The sequence below is a fragment of the Bufo gargarizans genome, chromosome 9, assembly GCF_014858855.1.
Source record: "Bufo gargarizans isolate SCDJY-AF-19 chromosome 9, ASM1485885v1, whole genome shotgun sequence".
Taxonomy (NCBI): Eukaryota; Metazoa; Chordata; class Amphibia; order Anura; family Bufonidae; genus Bufo; species Bufo gargarizans.
In genome coordinates, this window is record NC_058088.1 from 179,009,388 (window position 1) to 179,028,043 (window position 18,656).

At 46.4% G+C, this 18,656-nt stretch overlaps 1 protein-coding gene across 1 annotated transcript in view; it reads left to right on the forward strand.

The window, feature by feature from the left end:
* The window catches only part of LOC122946609 (SH2 domain-containing protein 3C-like), a 60,955-nt gene that overhangs the window by 3,116 nt on the left and 39,183 nt on the right, over positions 1–18,656 (forward strand). Inside the window, exon 2 of the mRNA XM_044306346.1 lies at positions 16,901–17,429. Coding sequence (XP_044162281.1) covers positions 16,901–17,429 — 529 coding nt within the window. The remainder of the gene's footprint in view (positions 1–16,900; positions 17,430–18,656) is intronic.

The window sequence follows — 18,656 nt, forward strand, 5'->3', positions numbered from 1 at the left end:
TGGATGTCCTCCTGTGGTCATTCTAAACTCTTTCAGCCCGTAGGTCAGGCAAGGTGGTTGTTGGCCGCTGTGCCTGGGAGATCCGTCACCCCATCCAGTCCCAGATATTCTCTGGTGATGGAGCCGGCCAGGGGAGCTGCTGGAGACCCTGAAGAGCACGTTGTTTAGCTGGGGCGTTATCTTGTTGGACGTTGGACCTGTTCTATGATGTCCTGGATATACTGAAGGCTGGTCAGTGTTCCCTTCACAAATTCCAGATGCGAACGACCATGGTAGCTAATGGTGCCCCACACCATGACACCTGGTGTTGGTGCTGTGTGTCTCTGCACTATGCATGATCGCAGCAGATGCTCTCCAGACCTCCTGCAAACTCTGATACCAGGCAGGGGCGCACCACTAATGAGGCCAGGTGAGGCAATTGCCTCAGGCAGCACCAGGTGAGGTCAAGAGGAAGGCAGCAGAAGGGCCATAGGCAATGAGCGCTTTCATTGTGGCAAAGGGGTTAGGTTAAGAAATTGGCATTGGGGGGTTGGCGCAGTTTCAGTTTTCGCCTCAGGCAGCAGAAAGGCTAGGTGCACCCCTGGTACCAGAGCAGAACCTGCTTTGCATCCAAAGCTAGGCGATACAACCAGGGGCCCAGTGGCTAGGTGTGCACGTTGTGCCCCCGCTGCATCCCACATGCCACCGTGTCGCCCCAGAATTATGGGATAGAGTTTATTCTTTTCAACAAGTACAATACTAGCCAGATTCACAAACCTGAAAAAAACGCTAATATTTTACCTGCTGATCGGTACCAGGAAATAGTTATTTTATAAAATTTTCAAGAAATACAATAAATTGCTTTGATAGAAGGCAGCCCCCGTATCCCCCATCCTTACGGAGCGCTAAGTGCATTGATTTCCTTCTACGGAGAAATATCTAGACGGGTATTTTCTGCAGCGCTGGGCAAAGTGTTTGTGAAATCTAAGCAATATAAAGGGGCAGGATGTCAGAGTCCGTCTAATCAATTCCTGTGTAAAACCATCAGCGAAACCCTCGTGACCACGAGGCCCCTGTGGTTACGTCTGTAATGTTATCTGCCGCACTTATTGTGGAAATACGGAGCTCTCTAGGGGGTCTCCATGATGTATCCATGTGCATGGTGCCCAAAGTAAGCCAGATTTTTTACTAGGCTTGAGATATCGGAGCCTTTTCAATAACTTCTAATCTATGGGTGCCAGACGCATTAAATGGATGCCTATAGGCACCCATCGACCATAGGCTATAATTGCATACAGTACAGACCAAAAGTTTGGACACACCTTCTCATTCAAAGAGTTTTCTTTATTTTCATGACTATGAAAATTGTAGATTCACACTGAAGGCATCAAAACTATGAATTAACACGTGGAATTATATACATAACAAAAAAGTGTGAAACAACTGAAAATATGTCATATTCTTGGTTCTTCAAAGTAGCCACCTTTTGCTTTGATTACTGCTTTGCACACTCTTGGCATTCTCTTGATGAGCTTCAAGAGGTAGTCACCTGAAATGGTCTTCCAACAGTCTTGAAGGAGTTCCCAGAGATGCTTAGCACTTGTTGGCCCTTTTGCCTTCACTCTGCGGTCCAGCTCACCCAGAACCATCTCGATTGGGTTCAGATCCGGTGACTGTGGAGGCCAGGTCATCTGGCGCAGCAGCACCCCATCACTCTCCTTCATGGTCAAATAGCCCTTATACAGCCTGGAGGTGTGTTTGGGGTCATTGTCCTGTTGAAAAATAAATGATGGTCCAACTAAACGCAAACCGGATGGAATAGCATGCCGCTGCAAGATGCTGTGGTAGCCATGCTGGTTCAGTATGCCTTCAATTTTGAATAAATCCCCAACAGTGTCACCAGCAAAGCACCCCCACACCATCACACCTCCTCCTCCATGCTTCACGGTGGGAACCAGGCATGTAGAGTCCATCCGTTCACCTTTTCTGCGTCGCACAAAGACACGGTGGTTGGAACCAAAGATCTCAAATTTGGACTCATCAGACCAAAGCACAGATTTCCACTGGTCTAATGTCCATTCCTTGTGTTCTTTAGCCCAAACAAGTCTCTTCTGCTTGTTGCCTGTCCTTAGCAGTGGTTTCCTAGCAGATATTCTACTATGAAGGCCTGATTCACACAGTCTCCTCTTAACAGTTGTTCTAGAGATGTTTCTGCTGCTAGAACTCTGTGTGGCATTGACCTGGTTTCTAATCTGAGCTGCTGTTGACCTGCGATTTCTGAGGCTGGTGACTCGGATGAACTTATCCTCCGCAGCAGAGGGGACTCTTGGTCTTCCTTTCCTGGGGCGGTCCGCATGTGAGCCAGTTTCTTTGTAGCGCTTGATGGTTTTGTGACTGCACTTGGGGACACTTTCAAAGTTTTCCCAATTTTTCGGACTGACTGACCTTCATTTCTTAAAGTAATGATGGCCACTCGTTTTTCTTTACTTAGCTGCTTTTTTCTTGCCATAACACAAATTCTAGCAGTCTATTCAGTAGGACTATCAGCTGTGTATCCACCTGACTTCTCCACAACACAACTGATGGTCCCAACCCCATTTATAAGGCAAGAAATCCCACTTATTAAACCTGACAGGGCACACCTGTGAAGGGAAAACCATTTCAGGTGACTACCTCTTGAAGTTCATCAAGAGAATGCCAAGAGTGTGCAAAGCAGTAATCAAAGCAAAAGGTGGCTACTTTGAAGAACCTAGAATATTACATATTTTCAGTTGTTTCACACTTTTTTGTTATGTATATAATTCCACATGTGTTAATTCATAGTTTTGATGCCTTCAGTGTGAATCTACAATTTTCATAGTTCAACTGGATCGACACAGCCTGTTATCAACAGGAATGTACCACCTAAATATATATCAACCAAAGAGAAATCGGTACTATATAATATCCTTTAAAATAGTTTTTTATTAAATGACATAAAAGACATATACAATAACATGAATGCAGAGATCATACAGAGTGCCATAAAAGACAGTCCACATTAACATCACTTATAAGCACTTCATGAAAATAAAGAAAACTCTTTGAATGAGAAGGTGTGTCCAAACTTTTGGTCTGTACTATACATAACAAAAAAGTGTGAAACAACTGAAAATATGTCATATTCTAGGTTCTTCAAAGTAGCCACCTTTTGCTTTGATTACTGCTTTGCACACTCTTGGCATTCTCTTGATGAGCTTCAAGAGGTAGTCACCTGAAATGGGTTTCACTTCACAGGTGTGCCCTGTCAGGTTTAATAAGTGGGATTTCTTGCCTTATAAATGGGGTTGGGACCATCAGTTGCGTTGTGGAGAAGTCAGGTGGATACACAGCTGATAGTCCTACTGAATAGACTGTTCGAATTTGTATTATGGCAAGAAAAAAGCAGCTAAGTAAAGAAAAACGAGCGGCCATCATTACTTTAAGAAATGAAGGTCAGTCAGTCTGATTGAAACGCAGCAAATCTGCCCCGTGTGGTTTCATCTCAGACATTGGGAGCATATCACTAGGATATGCCCCCAATGTCTGATAGGTGCGGGTCCAAACTCTGGGACTCGCTCCTCTCTCTACAATGGAGACTGCAAAGAGAAGGAGAGCGGACCACGCATGCGCAGCCGCTCTCCATTCATTTCTATGGGAGTGGGGAAAATAGCCGAGCAGCACGCTTGGCTATTTTCGGAAGTCCCATAGAAACTAATCGGAAGGACACTGCGCAAGCGCGGCCACCGCTCTATTCACTTCTATGGGGGTGACAGAAATAGCCGAACCAGCGCTCGTCTGTTTTCAGAAGTTCCTATAGGATTGAATGAAGGGCGTTCCAGTCGCCTTCTCTTTGCGGGCTCCATTTTAGAGATAGGTGCGAGTCCCTAAGCGTTTCCGTTTAGTCCTCATGCATTCTGAATGGAAAGAGATCCGTTCACGATGTCTTCCGTCCTGGCAGCATTCCATTTTGTGACTGGACACAAAACCGCTGCAAGCTGCGGTTTTGTTTCCGGCCATAAAAAGGGGGAGGGGGGGGGGAAACGTATCCGGCACTGAAAAAACAACGTAATATATTTAGTGACAGAACCGTTTTTTTTACCGTTTTGATTCCGCACAACCGCATCCTAACGGAACGGATGCATCCTGATGTGCAAAATCAAAACGGATCCGTTTAATTACGGTTTTGAAATCGGATCTCAGTACCGGAAAATAACAACGCAAGTGTGAAAGTAGCCTGTAGCTACACATCTTACTAGTACTGCATGCGGCTCGTAGGAAAGGGAAACCATCTATCGCCCCTTTGAACTGTAAATCTAAAAAACGTGTGGTTTTGGGTGTTGATCTGGGTTCCCACTTCGTCTTGAGTGAGAACACACACGAGTTCTCCATTCCCACACCCGACCAGTGAACAACGCTCAGCTTCCCCATTTCTGTCACTTTCGGGAACTAGGTCAGAAAATTAATTTGTGCTAATTATATCTTTTAAAGGGGTTGTCTCAGATATTGATAGCCTATCCTCAGGATAGGTCATCATTATCTGATCGGTGGGGGTCCGACTCCTGCCACCCCCGCCCATCAGTTATTTGAAGAAGCCGCGGCCTCCTCAAAGCACAGCGCCGTACATTGTATAGTGGCTGTGATTGGTACTGCAGCTCACCCCATTGTACTGAACTGCACCTAGGCCACGTGACCACTGAACGTGACGTCATTGTCCTAGGAAGAGGCCACGGAGCTCACCAGAGTTCCCATCGGCCTCTTCAAACTGCTGTTCAGCGGGGGGTGCTGGGAATCGGACCCCCAACGATTAGATACTGATGAACTATCCAGAGGACAGGCCATCAATATCAAAATCCCAGACAATCCCTTTAATTGCCACAAAATATAAGATGACTTCGGTCAGCTATGGAAAGTGAAAGCTACGCTATAATTGGTTGCTATGGGCCGCAAGGTTGGCTCTTAGATATTTGAGGCCTAGTAACCAGTCCTTACGTATGAAGCCTGAGTCCCTTTACATTGGTGTCAATTTTCATCCATCCGTAAGGCTGCGTAGACATGCGAAAATGGTGGCACCAGTCAGACGGACATCCCAAATGAATAGCTTTGTATTTTAGAAAAAAGGGGAGTCCTCATGAGCTCAAGCTGTAGTGGCGCCGGGATGCTGCATCACTAGACGCCGCTGGTGCGCCCGTACCTGGTCTGATGGGGCGTAATGCGTTACAAAAACGGTTGGGGATCTAGAAAAAGGGGAGTGTCCCTGCAAGGAGTTTCATAGGTAAAATCCACGTCATTTACCACACCAGCAAACTGGATGAGACTTTAGAAATCTCATCCACACGCTGCGGAGAAAACTCACAAGGGGAGATTGATCAGAACTGGTGTAAGGGGAAAGTGTCTTAGTTGCCCCTGGCAACCAATCAGATTCCACCTTTCATTTTTCAGAGCTCCTTTGGAAAATGAGAGGATCAATCCGATTGGTTGCTATAGGCAACTCAGTCAGTTTTGCTAAATTTGGTTCTCTTTTTTGTGTTTTGGGGGTCAGTGCCATTTTGCGAGTGCGCACGCAATTTCAGTCAGTTTGGTCTGCGATTGCGTTGCGTTCAGTTTTTTTTTCGCGCAAGTGCAATGCGTTTTAATGCGTTTTTCACGCGCGTGATAAAAAACTGAAGGTTTACAAACAACATCTCCTAGCAACCATCAGTGAAAAACGCATTGCATCCGCACTTGCTTGCGGATGCAATGCTTTTTTCACTGAAGCCCAACTCACTTCTATGGGGCCAGGGCTGCGTGAAAAACGCAGAATATAGAACATGCTGCGTTTTTCATGCAACGCAGAATTGATGCGTGAAAAAAATAAAACGTTCATGTACACAGACCCATTAAATTGAATGGGTCAGGATTCAGTGCGGGTGCTATGCGTTCACGTCACGCATTGCACCCTCGTGGAAAATTCGCTGAGGTAAAAAGGGGCCTAAGGGCACAGGCGCACAGCATAGTGTAAGTTATGCCAGATTTCGCTGCGTTTCCACACCAAATCATCCTTCCATCGGCGCTCGTTTGCTTCGGCCTGATCTCACAGTCTGAACGTAGGAGGAACAATTGCTACCGCCGTCGTTCCTCCCATATGTTTTATTGGTTATTGGCAGTACGTCCCTGATTATTCAGGGAGGTTTGCTGCTGATAATTGGGCATATTTCACCCTGATGCATGATGCCCTTCAGCCAGCAAACGAACGGCTCGATTATATTCCTATGGATGCTCATTCACGATAATTGGCCCGAAAATCGCCCAGTCCCTAATAGGACCTTAGTAAAGCATCAGCTCATCTAGCCGCTAAATAAACGCTGACAACCCAAGGTTTTTTATTTTTATTTTATAAAAAAAAATATGTATTTAATTATTTTTTAGTTTTTTTATGCCACGCCAGCGGAGCCGACCCTCTGGCGCGCTGTAAGTGAATGTAATTACTGTTTTGGTAGCTCAGCTGCCGCCGTCTTGAGTACATGGTGTGGAGCCTGCTATCTTCATTGGGGGTTAATCACCTAATTGTCTGTGATTGGCCGCCTCTGTATGGCGCTGATGGACTATCAATGTCCTCTTCTATCTCGGAGCGGCCTTTTGTTTTGGGCGCGGGTGTCGTCTAAATTCCGAGCACCAATTTGTCTTCTGACTGACTGTAAACATATGTAAATGACACGACACCCTTATCCCTGAGGATATGAAAAATGCTAATTACCGGGTGTCTGCAAGTAGACGAACCCTTATTACCATGCGCTGATAACGCGCACGCGGAATCCATTCATGCGGGGTATTCACTAGACTTGGCATCCTGCCCTTATTATAACTCCAAAATATTTCCCCTCACCGACTAGGAATACTTATTAACTTACACGGTAAAAGAAAAGTACCTAGGATATTTCCTAAAGGCAGGATTTCCTGACAACCTTTGTGCTCCTTTCGTTTGTCTGACAACTGGGAACCCGGAGTCAACTCTCAGACCCAGATCACCTCAAGCATGTGCATCCTCTCTGGGGGCTGTATTACCCCTGTAACTGGTGCTAATATGTCAGCCCCAGTTACTGGAGAAAATGTAATGCTAAATGACCCCCAAAGGTCTTGTATGGACTTATGGGGGGCACAAAGTGTAAAAAAAAAAAAAAAAAAAAGAGGCTAAATAAAAAATAATTTAAAAAAACGCCACCTGAAGCCCTGGCGACCCTAAATCATGCATCCCGTATATCAAAATGACCATTATAGAAAGGGGAAATATTTTAGTTGCATGTTGTGCTATTAATTATATTAATAAAAAAACAGACAACTTTTTCCCCTTTTTTTTTTTTCTTACATTTTAACTTTTTATTAAAAACATTACTAAAATAAAAATGGCTAAAATAAAGCCCCATGTATCACGCAAAAGGCACAACAATTATTTAACGGTACATAACCAAATGGAAAAAGTTATGGCTTTTAAAGATGCATGTATTTAAAATGAATGGAAAATTCGACTGGTCAGGAAGGGGGCTAAATGGCCCGGTCAGTAAGTGGTTAAAGGGGTTTTCCAGAGTTTAATATTGATGGCCTAGGTTATCAATATTTGATCAGTGATGGTTCGACTCCTGGTACCTCTGCCAATCAGCTGTTTGAAGAGGCCACGGCCTCTTCCTAAGCCAGTAATGTCACATTTAAGTGAATGGGCCTGGGCTGCAGTTCCAAGCACGGCCACTATACAATGTACGGCGCTGTGCTTGGTGAGTTGTGAGGAGGCTGCAGCGCTTACTGGAGCACCACGGCCTCTTCACACTGCTGAGTTTGCGGGTGCCCCACAGATCAGATATTGATGACCTATATTATTATTATTATTATTTATTATTAAAGCGCCATTCATTCCATAGCGCTGTACATATGGAAAGGGGTATACATACATAAAACAGACAATTGCACTGAGCATGAACAAGACGAGTTACAGACTGGTACAGAAGGAGAGAGGGCCCTGCCCTTGAGGGCTTACAATCTACATGGTATGGGAGAAGGACACAGTAGGTGCGGGTGAAGTTGGTCATGGCGGTATAGAGGCAGCAGGGTCACTGGTTGTAGGCTTGTCTGAAGAGGTGGGTTTTCAGGTTTCTTTTGAAAGATTCCACTGTAGGCGAGTCTGATATGTTGGGGTAGCGAGTTCCAGAGTATGGGGGATGCACGGGAGAAATCTTGGAGGCGATTGTGGGAAGAGGTAATAAGAGGAGAGGAGAGAAGGAGGTCTTGTGAGGATCGGAGAGTGCGTGTGGGGATGTATCGGGAAAGTAGCTCAGAGATGTATGGAGGGGACAGGTTGTGGACGGCCTTGTATGTATTTGTTAGTATTTAGAACTGAATTCGCTGGGCAATGCAGAGCCAGTGAAGGGATTGGCAGAGGGGAGAGGCAGAGGAGTAATAGGGTGAGAGGTGGATTAGTCGGGCAGCAGAGTTGAGGATAGATTGGAGGGGTGCGAGAGTGCTAGATGGAAGGCCACAGAGGAGAATGTTGCAGTAGTCTAGGCGGGAGATGATGAGGGCATGTGCAAGCATTTTCGCAGACTCAAAGTTTAGGAAAGTGCGGATGCGGGAGATGTTTTTCAGTTGGAGGCGGCAGGTGGTGGAAAGGGCTTGGATGTGCAATCGGAAGGAGAGGGCAGAATCCAAGGTCACTCCAAGGCAGCGGACTTGGTTGACCGGGGAGAGTGTGCAGCTATTGATCGTGATAGATAGGTCTGTTGGGGGGGTTGAGCAAGATGTTGGAAGGATGATGAATTCTGTTTTATCCATGTTAAGTTTTAGAAAGCGAGAGGAGAAGAGGAGGATATGGAAGATAGGCATTGTGGGATTCTGGATAGTAAGGTGGTGATGTCTGGACCAGAGAGGTAGATTTGTGTGTCATCAGCATAAAAGTGATACTGAAAGCCATGGGACTCTATGAGCTGTCCCAGGCCGAAAGTGTAGATAGAGAAGAGCAGGGGTCCTAGGACAGAGCCTTGCGGGACACCAACAGAGAGGGAATGAGACGAGGAGGTGGTGTGAGAGTGGGAGACGCTAAATGTCCGGTCTGTGAGGTATGATGTGATCCAGGAGAGGGCCAGGTCAGTGATGCCAAGAGATGAGAGAGTTTGTAACAGAAGGGAGTGGTCGACAGTGTCAAAGGCAGAGGACAGGTCAAGGAGAAGGAGGACAGAGTAATGTTTTTTGGTTTTGGCTGTTAGTAGGTCATTGGTGACTTTGGTGAGGGCAGTCTCAGTTGAGTGGTGGGGTCGGAAGCCAGATTGTAGCCGGTCAAAGAGGGAGCAGGAGGAGAGATGAGAGGACAGTTCAGAATGGACATGTTGCTCAAGTAGCTTTGAGGCATATGGAAGAAGTGATATGGGGCGATAACTGGACAAAGAAGATGGGTCAAGTGAAGGCTTTTTGAGGATGGGTGTAATGGTAGCATGTTTAAAACCAGAGGGGAAGACACCAGAGGTTAGTGATAGGTTGAAGAGATGAGTTAGGGCTGGGATAAACACTGTGGTGAGGTTAGGGATGAGGTGGATGGATTGGGTCAAGTGCACAGGTGGTGAGATGTGATCTGGAGAGTAGAGTGGAGGGTTTTTCTTCTGTAATGGTGGAGAAGCTGGTTTTGGGAGAAGAGGACTGAGCAGTTGTGTAGAGGGTCTGTGGGGACTGTGCACTGAAGCTTTCTCTGATGTTGACTATATTTTGTTTGAAGTATGTGGCAAGTCCTCAGCTGAGATGAGAGGAGAGGGTGGGGGCGCTGGGGGACAGAGAAGGGAGTTAAAAGTGTTAAAAAGTTGTTTAGGGCTGTGGGACAGGGAAAATATAAGAGATGAGAAGTCGCCTGTTTTGCATCAGCGAGTGAGGATTTGAATATGAGGAGGGATTGCTTGTATGTGGTGAAGTGATCCTTAGAATGGGATTTCTCCCCTCGCCGCTCAGCAGCCCTGAAAGCTTGTCTGAGTTTTTTGGTCAGGTTGGTGTGCCAGGGTTGTCTGTTGTTTTTCGGGTTTTGTTGTGTGTGAGGGGGGCAACAATGTCCAGAGCTGTACTTATTGTGGTGTTATTTAGGGTGGTGGCAGTATCTGGGTCTTGGAGGGAACAAATGGTAGAAAGCGGCAGAAGAGAGTCAGAAAGCAAGCGAAAGTCAAGATGTTTAAAGTTCCTGCGGGGTTGTGCTAGTGTGTGGACCGGGGGAGCAGCAGAAGAGACCAGTGAAGAGAAGGTGAGTAGGTTGTGGTTGGATAGGGGGAGAGGCGAATTAGAAAGGTTAGATAGGGAGCAGAGGCGGGTGAAGATCAGATCCAGAGTGTGACCATCTCTGGCTGAAGACCACTGCGAGAGGCCGAAGGAGGAAGAGAGTGATAGGAGTTTAGAGGCGGCTGATTGGCAAGTGTCAATAGGGATGTTGAAGTCACCCATGATGATAGTGGGGATGTCGGCAGAAAGAAAGTGTAGGAGCCAGGTGTTAAAGTGGTCAAAAAAGATGGTGACTGGGCCTGGGGGGTGGTAAATGACAGCTGCTTGAATGTTGGAGGGAGAGTAGATGCGAACAGAGTGTACTTCAAATGAAGTGAGTGTAATGGATGGTGTCAGTGGAGTTGGGCTGTAGGAGCAGATGTCTTGTAGGAGAAGGCCAACTATTCCACCATGTTTGCTGCTGGGGCAGGGGGTGTGAGTGAAATGAAATCTGCTATAAGAGAGTGCAGCAGGGGAGGAGGTGTCAGAGGGTTTCAGCCATGTTTCTGTGAGACCTAGAAAGGAAAGTTTTCGAGAGATGAAGAGGTCATGAATGTAGGAGAGTTTGTTACAGACAGAGCGTGCATTCACTAATGCTCCTGCAAGAGGAACCAAAGGAGCAGGGGTCAGAGGAATGGTTATTAGGTTTAAGGGGTTTCAGAAATGTATAGAAGGAGATTTGTAGTAGGAGGTAGAGGTGATAGTGGAGATTTGCTGAGGGGGGCCTGGATTTGGAGAGATATCACCAGCAGTAAGGAGAAGCAGAGAAAATGATAATAGGTGAGAATAAGAGAGGGCAGGATGTATCTGTGTGTGTTTGGGAAGGAAGTGTTTTACATTACCAAACAGGTTTGTGCAAGCGGTCAGATGAGAAGGTAAGATGGAGGGAGAGATGAATAGTTCCTTGCTGGGTGAATGGATGTGGGGGTATTTCAGGAGGTTTGAGAAAAGTGGGAAGAGTAAGATGAAAGATTAAAACATTGTTTGCATTAACTATTTATGTAATCCTCTTCTGGTTTAAATCTGGTATAATTCAGTATGTCCACTGAAAGAGTTGCACTTGAAAGATGTTGCATGAAAAGACCAAGGTCTGAAAGACCTAAGGACTTAGATTTATCCCACTCAGTGTTCAATCAGGTGCGACCAAGAGGGGAGAGGGCTACATATGGCCTAATCAAGGGAGGACCTGATACAGGGGTGAAATAGTCAATGTAAACAAATACTCAATAAATCCAGCAGAGAAAGAGACATACCAGGGGATGAGAAGGAAAGATGAGGGGTGTGGACAATATCAGACTCTGGAAAAGTTGGGTGCAGCAGTTAGGTTCAGTGCAGACATACCAGGGGATAATAATGAAAAAAGGTCATCAGTACTCCTAGAGCATTTCCCTCTAAGTAAAAAAAATGGGAATTTTTATTATTTTGCGCCATTTCTTAGTTGGATATGATCCTAGAAAAGTTGCGTGACCATCAAAATGATTACTATAAGAGTTTTCACAGAGCTCCCTCACTCCTATAGCAACAGGGCTGGCTCCAGGTCTATGTTTCCTCTAGAAACAGCACCACACCCGTCCAAAGGTTGTGTGTGGTATTGCAACTTAGCCACATTCTATTGAAAGCTACAATACCAGACACAACCCATGGACAGATATGGCGCAACCATTTGTTTCTTGGCCAACAAAGTCATAGTGCCCCCCTGTTTACCTGACTCTCAGCCGGACAAGCATGGGGCATGAGCCCCTTAAAGCCGATTGGGCTTTGACACTTGCCCAAGATTGCCAGGTGCTGATGCCAGCCCTGTGTATGACTGAAGAGCTAGACATGTGTGTATGTCAACCAGTATGTCACCTGTAATATACAATAGGGACCTACTGTATATCATGGGTGGGATTATTATTTTTTTTAGAAGGAAATGGCCTTTCCATGGGTTTTCTGTTCAAGCAAAGAGCATCTCCTACTCTGGAGGACTCACTGCGACCATGTTCACCAATTGACTTCATTGGCTTCTGCTGTAATTCCACATTTCCCCTGTGGTGTCACTGCTAAGAAGATGTTGACATACCTGTACTAGGAGTCCCCCCCCCCAGGCCCCCAGCAATCAGCTCCTGCTTTATGAAAGGGGGTTGCAATGGTTGTATACTGTCTTTCACTACCAATGACCCCGAGAAGAAAACATGAGGCCTTTTGTCACTTCTAACTGGTTGAGTTGTCTCAGTGTTCGGGAGGGGCTCACTGTTTTTGGGTCTGCATCAGAGGCGCAAGGGTCCATTCACACTTCAATTTTGCGGAACGGGTGTGGACCCATTAATTTTCAATGTGGCCGCAAAAGATGCGGACAGCACACCGTTCCGCGGTCCTGCAAAAAAATAGAACATGTCCTATTCTTGTCCTCAGCCATGGACAAGAAAATACATTTCTATCATAGTACCGGCGATGTGTGGCCCACAAAATGCAGAACACACATGGCCGGTGTCCGTGTTTTGCAGGTTCGCAATTTGCGGACCGCAAAACAGTTGCGGACGTGTGAATGGACCCTAAATTAAAGCTTTTGGGCTTTAATGTAATTCTGTACAAAGGGGTGTACACAGATCTCATAGGGCCCCATTTAGGGAAAAATTTAGTATGACCCCCTTTTGCCCCCACTCAATTTTCTAGTACGCATGTGACAAGCACTCCTATTCAACGCTCCAGATTTCTGACAAAGTTATTTTTTTTAAGTAAGAGGAAATTTTTATAAAAAAAATTGTAATAAAAAAAGCCGCCCTCCCCCTCACCCACTATATCTGACGTCTATGCAGAAAAAAGTGGAATAGATGCTTCATAAATTTGGTGCTCATCCTGACACCAAACTTACAAAAATTTACATTGATAAATCTGTTTCCCTTCTATTACCAAAGCTGTCTGCCTGCAGCCACCACTAGGGGGAGCTCAGTGCATGAGAATGTATACAGTCACCATTTACTGGAAGCTGAAATAATCTCTTTGCATTGTACTCCCTCTAGTGGTGGAGGACAGACGATGTTGGGGAAGAAATACATTTTTACGCCCCATCCTGTTCTCCCAGGAGATAAGCCGTCGGAGGAGGTGTCTGACAACAGCTCTCTCCACATGTGGCCAAACTGAACATGTATGTTTATGGGGGAGTCGAGACACATAGCTGTCGGTCAAACATAATTTAGCTGGCCAGCTTTATGGGGTAGAGGGGTCATTTGCCCCCTTTAGGTACCAGGGCTGGGTGACTGCTACATCCACCCCCCCCCTATAGCTTTGCCCCTGGTCTCAATCAGTCTGCGCATTTATACACTGATAAGAAAATCTTTAGCTAGAGGCCAACCACCGGACGGCCATATCTCATCTATCTGCACCACCTAGACCCTGCATTTAGTACCTCCAGGCAGCAACATTTTAATGGGACCTTCTAAGGTCACGTTAAGGTTGAGGAGGTCGTACAGGTTACAGTGGTATTGAGTTGGCTTCACGCTCTGTGACTGTAGATATGCAGAGAATCGGGCTGTAATGTGATGATTTGGAGGTTTCTGTGCTCCTTGGACCCATCACCATAAATTCAGCCTTCTCAAGGTCCACCTAACTCACCCGTGGTCATACACAGAGGACAGCAGGCGGAGGGCCATTGCAAAAGAAAAAAAATCTAAATTGTGATTAGCAAAAAATGTCAATTATTTGCCAAATTGTTTCCCCCCTAAAATGAGTAAAATTGGCTTCTATCAACTTGCAGGATAACAGGCCGAACTGGATGGACGGAGGGCTTTTTTTCCAGCCCTATAAACTATCTATCTCCCTCATATCTATCCATCTCATATCTATCTATCTCATTTGAGGACAGCATATAGTTATGCGATTACACATCAGCGCATGTGCAGTAGATTTTTGTCCCGGCAGAGACTCGGGGCTCTACTGTTCTTGCGCTGATGCGTAATCACACAGGGATAGGCAAGATGGTATATCAGATGCTTGGCCCTGTCCATGGTAGCAGGAACGTCCTCGGTGCCCAGCAGTACTGATTTGCATATTTTTTTATGAGTGTCATGTCGGCACAGCGGAGGCATGGTTTCATTTCGTGCCCTTGGTTTATTACACCTGATGCTGTTGGCATTCCCTTTAAAGAGACTCTCTCACAAGACGCCCCTTTTAAAGGGGTTTTCTAGGAGTTCAATATTCATGGCCTTTCCTCAGAAGAGGTCATCACTTTCTGATGGGTGGGGGTCCGACTCCCGACACCCCCGCTGATCAGCTGTTTAACGATGCTGCGGTCAGCACGGCCTTCTCACAGCATGCCAAGCACAGCGCCGTCCACTGTATAGTGGCTGTGCTTGGTATTGCAACTCTGCACCATTCATTTCAATGGGACTGAGCTACAAATAGGCCACGTAACCGGACGGCACTGGCCTGGGAAGAGGCGACGGTGCTCACCGAGATGCTGCAACCTCTTCAGACAGCTCATCAGCAAAAATGCCAGTACTCGGATTACTGACCATCAGATATTGATTACATATCCTGAGGATAGGCCCGAAAGAGTGCCTAGGAGACTCACATCGAATAGTGCAATTGCACCTGCTAAATGACAAGACAAGCGTGGACATAACAGGTGCTACCTAACACTTAGGGGGTCCACCTCCACTTTGACTGTGATATTCCTTATCTTTCCAGTCGGCTGCTAATGGTTCTTATTGCAGAGAGACGCCCCTTTCTATGGTTTGTCCTACTCGTTATGCCTTATGATTGCTGCCGTGGCTTCTCCGTGTCCTGCCCACGAACACATGCAAAATCTTCCTGCTGTACCCCACTGATAGACTCTGCCTGTAGTGTGGAGATGATCCCTCTTTTTTAGTGTTTCAGTGTTAGCAGCATTGCTCGCCTTTTCATAAAAATCCTATAATTTTATACAGCGCAGCTACGTCCGGATGTATGGAGCGAGCCGACAGGCTCCAGACCCCGGACTGAGTGCACAGGAAGCAGTCTCAGCTAAGTGGCTCTTAAACCGCTCTCTACCGATCAGTCAATCAGTCAATTCCCCCACTAATCAATCATAAGGATAGCCGTATACCGAAGCAGCAAGGTTACGTCTCTGTATGGGTCAGATTGTCCGAGAGGTCAGCAAATAGTCATGTGACCTAAGGGACGCCATGACGTATAAGGACCATAGTTCAAATGTACTATTTATGTGATGTTATCTCTGACATAAATGTGTCTAAATCTGCCCATACACATGACGGCTGTCTGTCCCGATCCTCCTATGTATGTATATGCATGCTCGGATCGACCGAGCATGCATGTGTTGTGATGCTATCTCTATGACATGAATGTGTCTAAAGCTGCCCATGCACATGACGGCTGTCTGTCCCGATCCTCCTATGTATATGCATGCTCGGATTGACCGAGCTTGCATGTGTACTGAATGGGGAGAAAGCTGCTGCCAGGCAACTCCTCAAGAAAAAAAAAAAAAAGAGGCCCCACACACATTAGATGGTCGGGTAAACCTACCAAAATCAGCAGGTTCAACCAATATAGTTCTAATGTGTAAGGCCGGTTAAAGGGGTTCTCCCCTTTGGACAGTATCTACTTGTTAGAAGAGTTCTTAACCATAAGCAGACCATAGAGTGTCCCCCTAATCAGACCTCTAGCAAGCAGATGTAATCTGTGATTGAACCTGGCATGTAGTGTTCAGTTTCCCTGCAGCGCCACCGCAGGGGAAATGAGGCATTACACTGTTCTCATTCAAATCAATGGGCTGTCTGTGTAATGCAGGACAGGACGGGTCCTCCAGAGACCCTCTTTGTAAGATCTCCACAATCTTTCATGGTCCAATACCCGCATGGTCAGATTAACCGATACCAAGGGCCACAGTAAACTTAGAAGGCTATCCTTGTGGTTTAACAAAAAGTGCCATTTCCATTTTCAGGTAGGAGAAGCTGTGTGCAATGTGAGGTGCTGAAACGGCCAAGGGTTTAACCATTCCCACAAAACTACAATGGAGATAGCCACATGCATGCTCGGCCACCTCTTCACCTCATCTACTCCTTTGTGGAGTGCCACACAGGTCAGGAGACTCCTCCATTCTGCTATGATATAGCAGTGCCAGAGATGGTCACATAGTGCATCAGTAGTTACCCATACCTGCCATGTACCAGTCTCACATGAATAATAGACAAGCATATTTCTGACCAGAATGGTGGTGTAGACTTCATGTGGTGCCCTGGCTGCAGGTTGTGCCCCCATGCTTGGAATTTATACCCCACCCCTCGAGTTTCTTATAGAAATGAATGAGCCTGCCCTCCCTGAATTCATTGGGCGCCGATTGGCACCAAAAGAGGTAGCATTTAGAGTAGGCTCCCGTCCTAAAGAGGTCACCTTGCCGTGGTGGATGGTCACAAATGATTTTGGTGAGTATAGCATTAGTTCATATATTGTGTGTAGAGTGCTGCTGCATCGTGCTGGATACTGTTGAAATTATCTATTTCTAGATAAAGATTGAGAAAGTTTTGTATATTTTTAGAAACATTTTGGCTGGTCGCACATAAAGGGAAGTGACACTTCTCCTTTATTGTCCCAGTTCTCTTGCGTCGCCGAACTTCGTTCTATATTACGTTTGCAATAATCCCGATATTTTTTTTCTCATTTCTTGCAGAACTATTTAAATTCAATGTGTTCGGTAGCCTGAGCAGCCTCCCCAGGGCTTTCCGCAAAAGAGATTCTCAAAATCCAGAGGCAAGCAACAATGGCAGCTCGGACCACGTCTTTGAGAAGACGCAAGATGACCTCACCACCTTACCCAGGAGCCCTTCTTACGCCAGGTCCAGTGACATGTACAGCCACATGGGGACCATGCCTAGAATCAGCAAAAAACTCTCAAAATCCAAAAAAGAGAAAAGTAAGGGCCGAGCGTCCACCATGGCATCGTACTCCGCCAGTGACCTGATGGATGAAGGCACCAATGAACTGATAGTGGTTCCCTCCCTAAAGACGCAAAGAAAGACGGAGGAGACTGCGTTACAGGATGGCGTGGAAGACCAGAAAGAAGATATCATAAAGGCTGACTCCACGGGACGTCCAAGTGACCCCGGTCCTGACAGCCTAGAGGTGACACCAGATGTCCTCCATCAAGATATAGCTGTGGAGAATGAAGTGGTACAGAGCAAAGAGAGCAGCGACGAGAGGTAAGAGCAGAGGTCTCCATGGTAGAATAGTATCCTATATTCTATTACTATTGATGGCCTATCCTCAGGGTATGATCTGTGGGGGTCCGACACCCTGCGCCCCCGCCGCTCAGCTGATCTGCAAGCAGCTCTGGTGCTGGAACTCCACAGCTCCATCTGCTGGTTGCTGCAGTGCTGTTCCCATTGAAGTGAATGAGAGCAGCCCTGCAGTAACCTGCTCCATCCACTACACAGTCGTGGCATTGGTAATCAGGCCGAAACGCGTCTGTACGGTACCTCAGGTTTTATATACTGGATTTTATATATTTTAATAAAGATAGATTTGTTCTAGAACAGGGATTCCCAACCTACTGTTGCAAAACTACAACTCCCAGCATGCTTGGGCAGCCTACAGCAGGGCCTGGGGGGAGTTGTAGTTTTGCAACAGCAGGAGGGCCGCAGGTTCAGCATTCCTGTTCCAGAAGATCACTGGAATTCTTCCTCTTTTTACCGGAGCCACTCAGGTACAGCGGATGTAGCGGGGTGTCAGAACCCCCACCGGTCCTCAGGATAGGCCATTAATAGTAAACTCCTGGAGTGCCCCTTTAATGGCCCAACCACGTGGGGGCGTTGAGAGTGCAGACAATTACACTTTCAAACACTCGTGTTTCATTAACCCATGTAAAGGTGCCCATTGTTGGGTGCGAGGTGTATATATAGGGCTAGGACAACAAACTCAATCCTTTGGGGGCATTTCATTCATCTACAGAACTCCGGCTGTTGTGAAACTACAACTCCCAGCGTGCACACTTGCTCAACTGTTCTCAGAAATCCTATAGAAGAGAATGGAGCATGCTGGGAGTTGTAGTTTCTTAACAGGAGGGGTGCCAAAGGTTGCTGACCCCTGCTTTGCAGAATTTATCTAGCAGGGGTTATCTAAGCCTGGACATACAATAGCTCTTCTCAGAAATCTTGTAGAAGAGAATGGAGCATGCTGGGAGTAGTAGTTTCCCAACAGGAAGAGTGCCGAAGGTTGCTGACCCCTGCTCTGCAGACTGAGATTATCTAAGACTGGACATACACATAATATAGCTGTTCTCAGAAATCCTGTAGAAGAGAACGGAGCATGCTGGGAGTTGTAGTTTCACAACAACTGGCCCCTGGTCTGCTTGGACATACACATGACTGACAGCTATCTCTCCCGATTCCTCCGTACACATGCGTGCTCAACTAGGCCGAGCACGCATG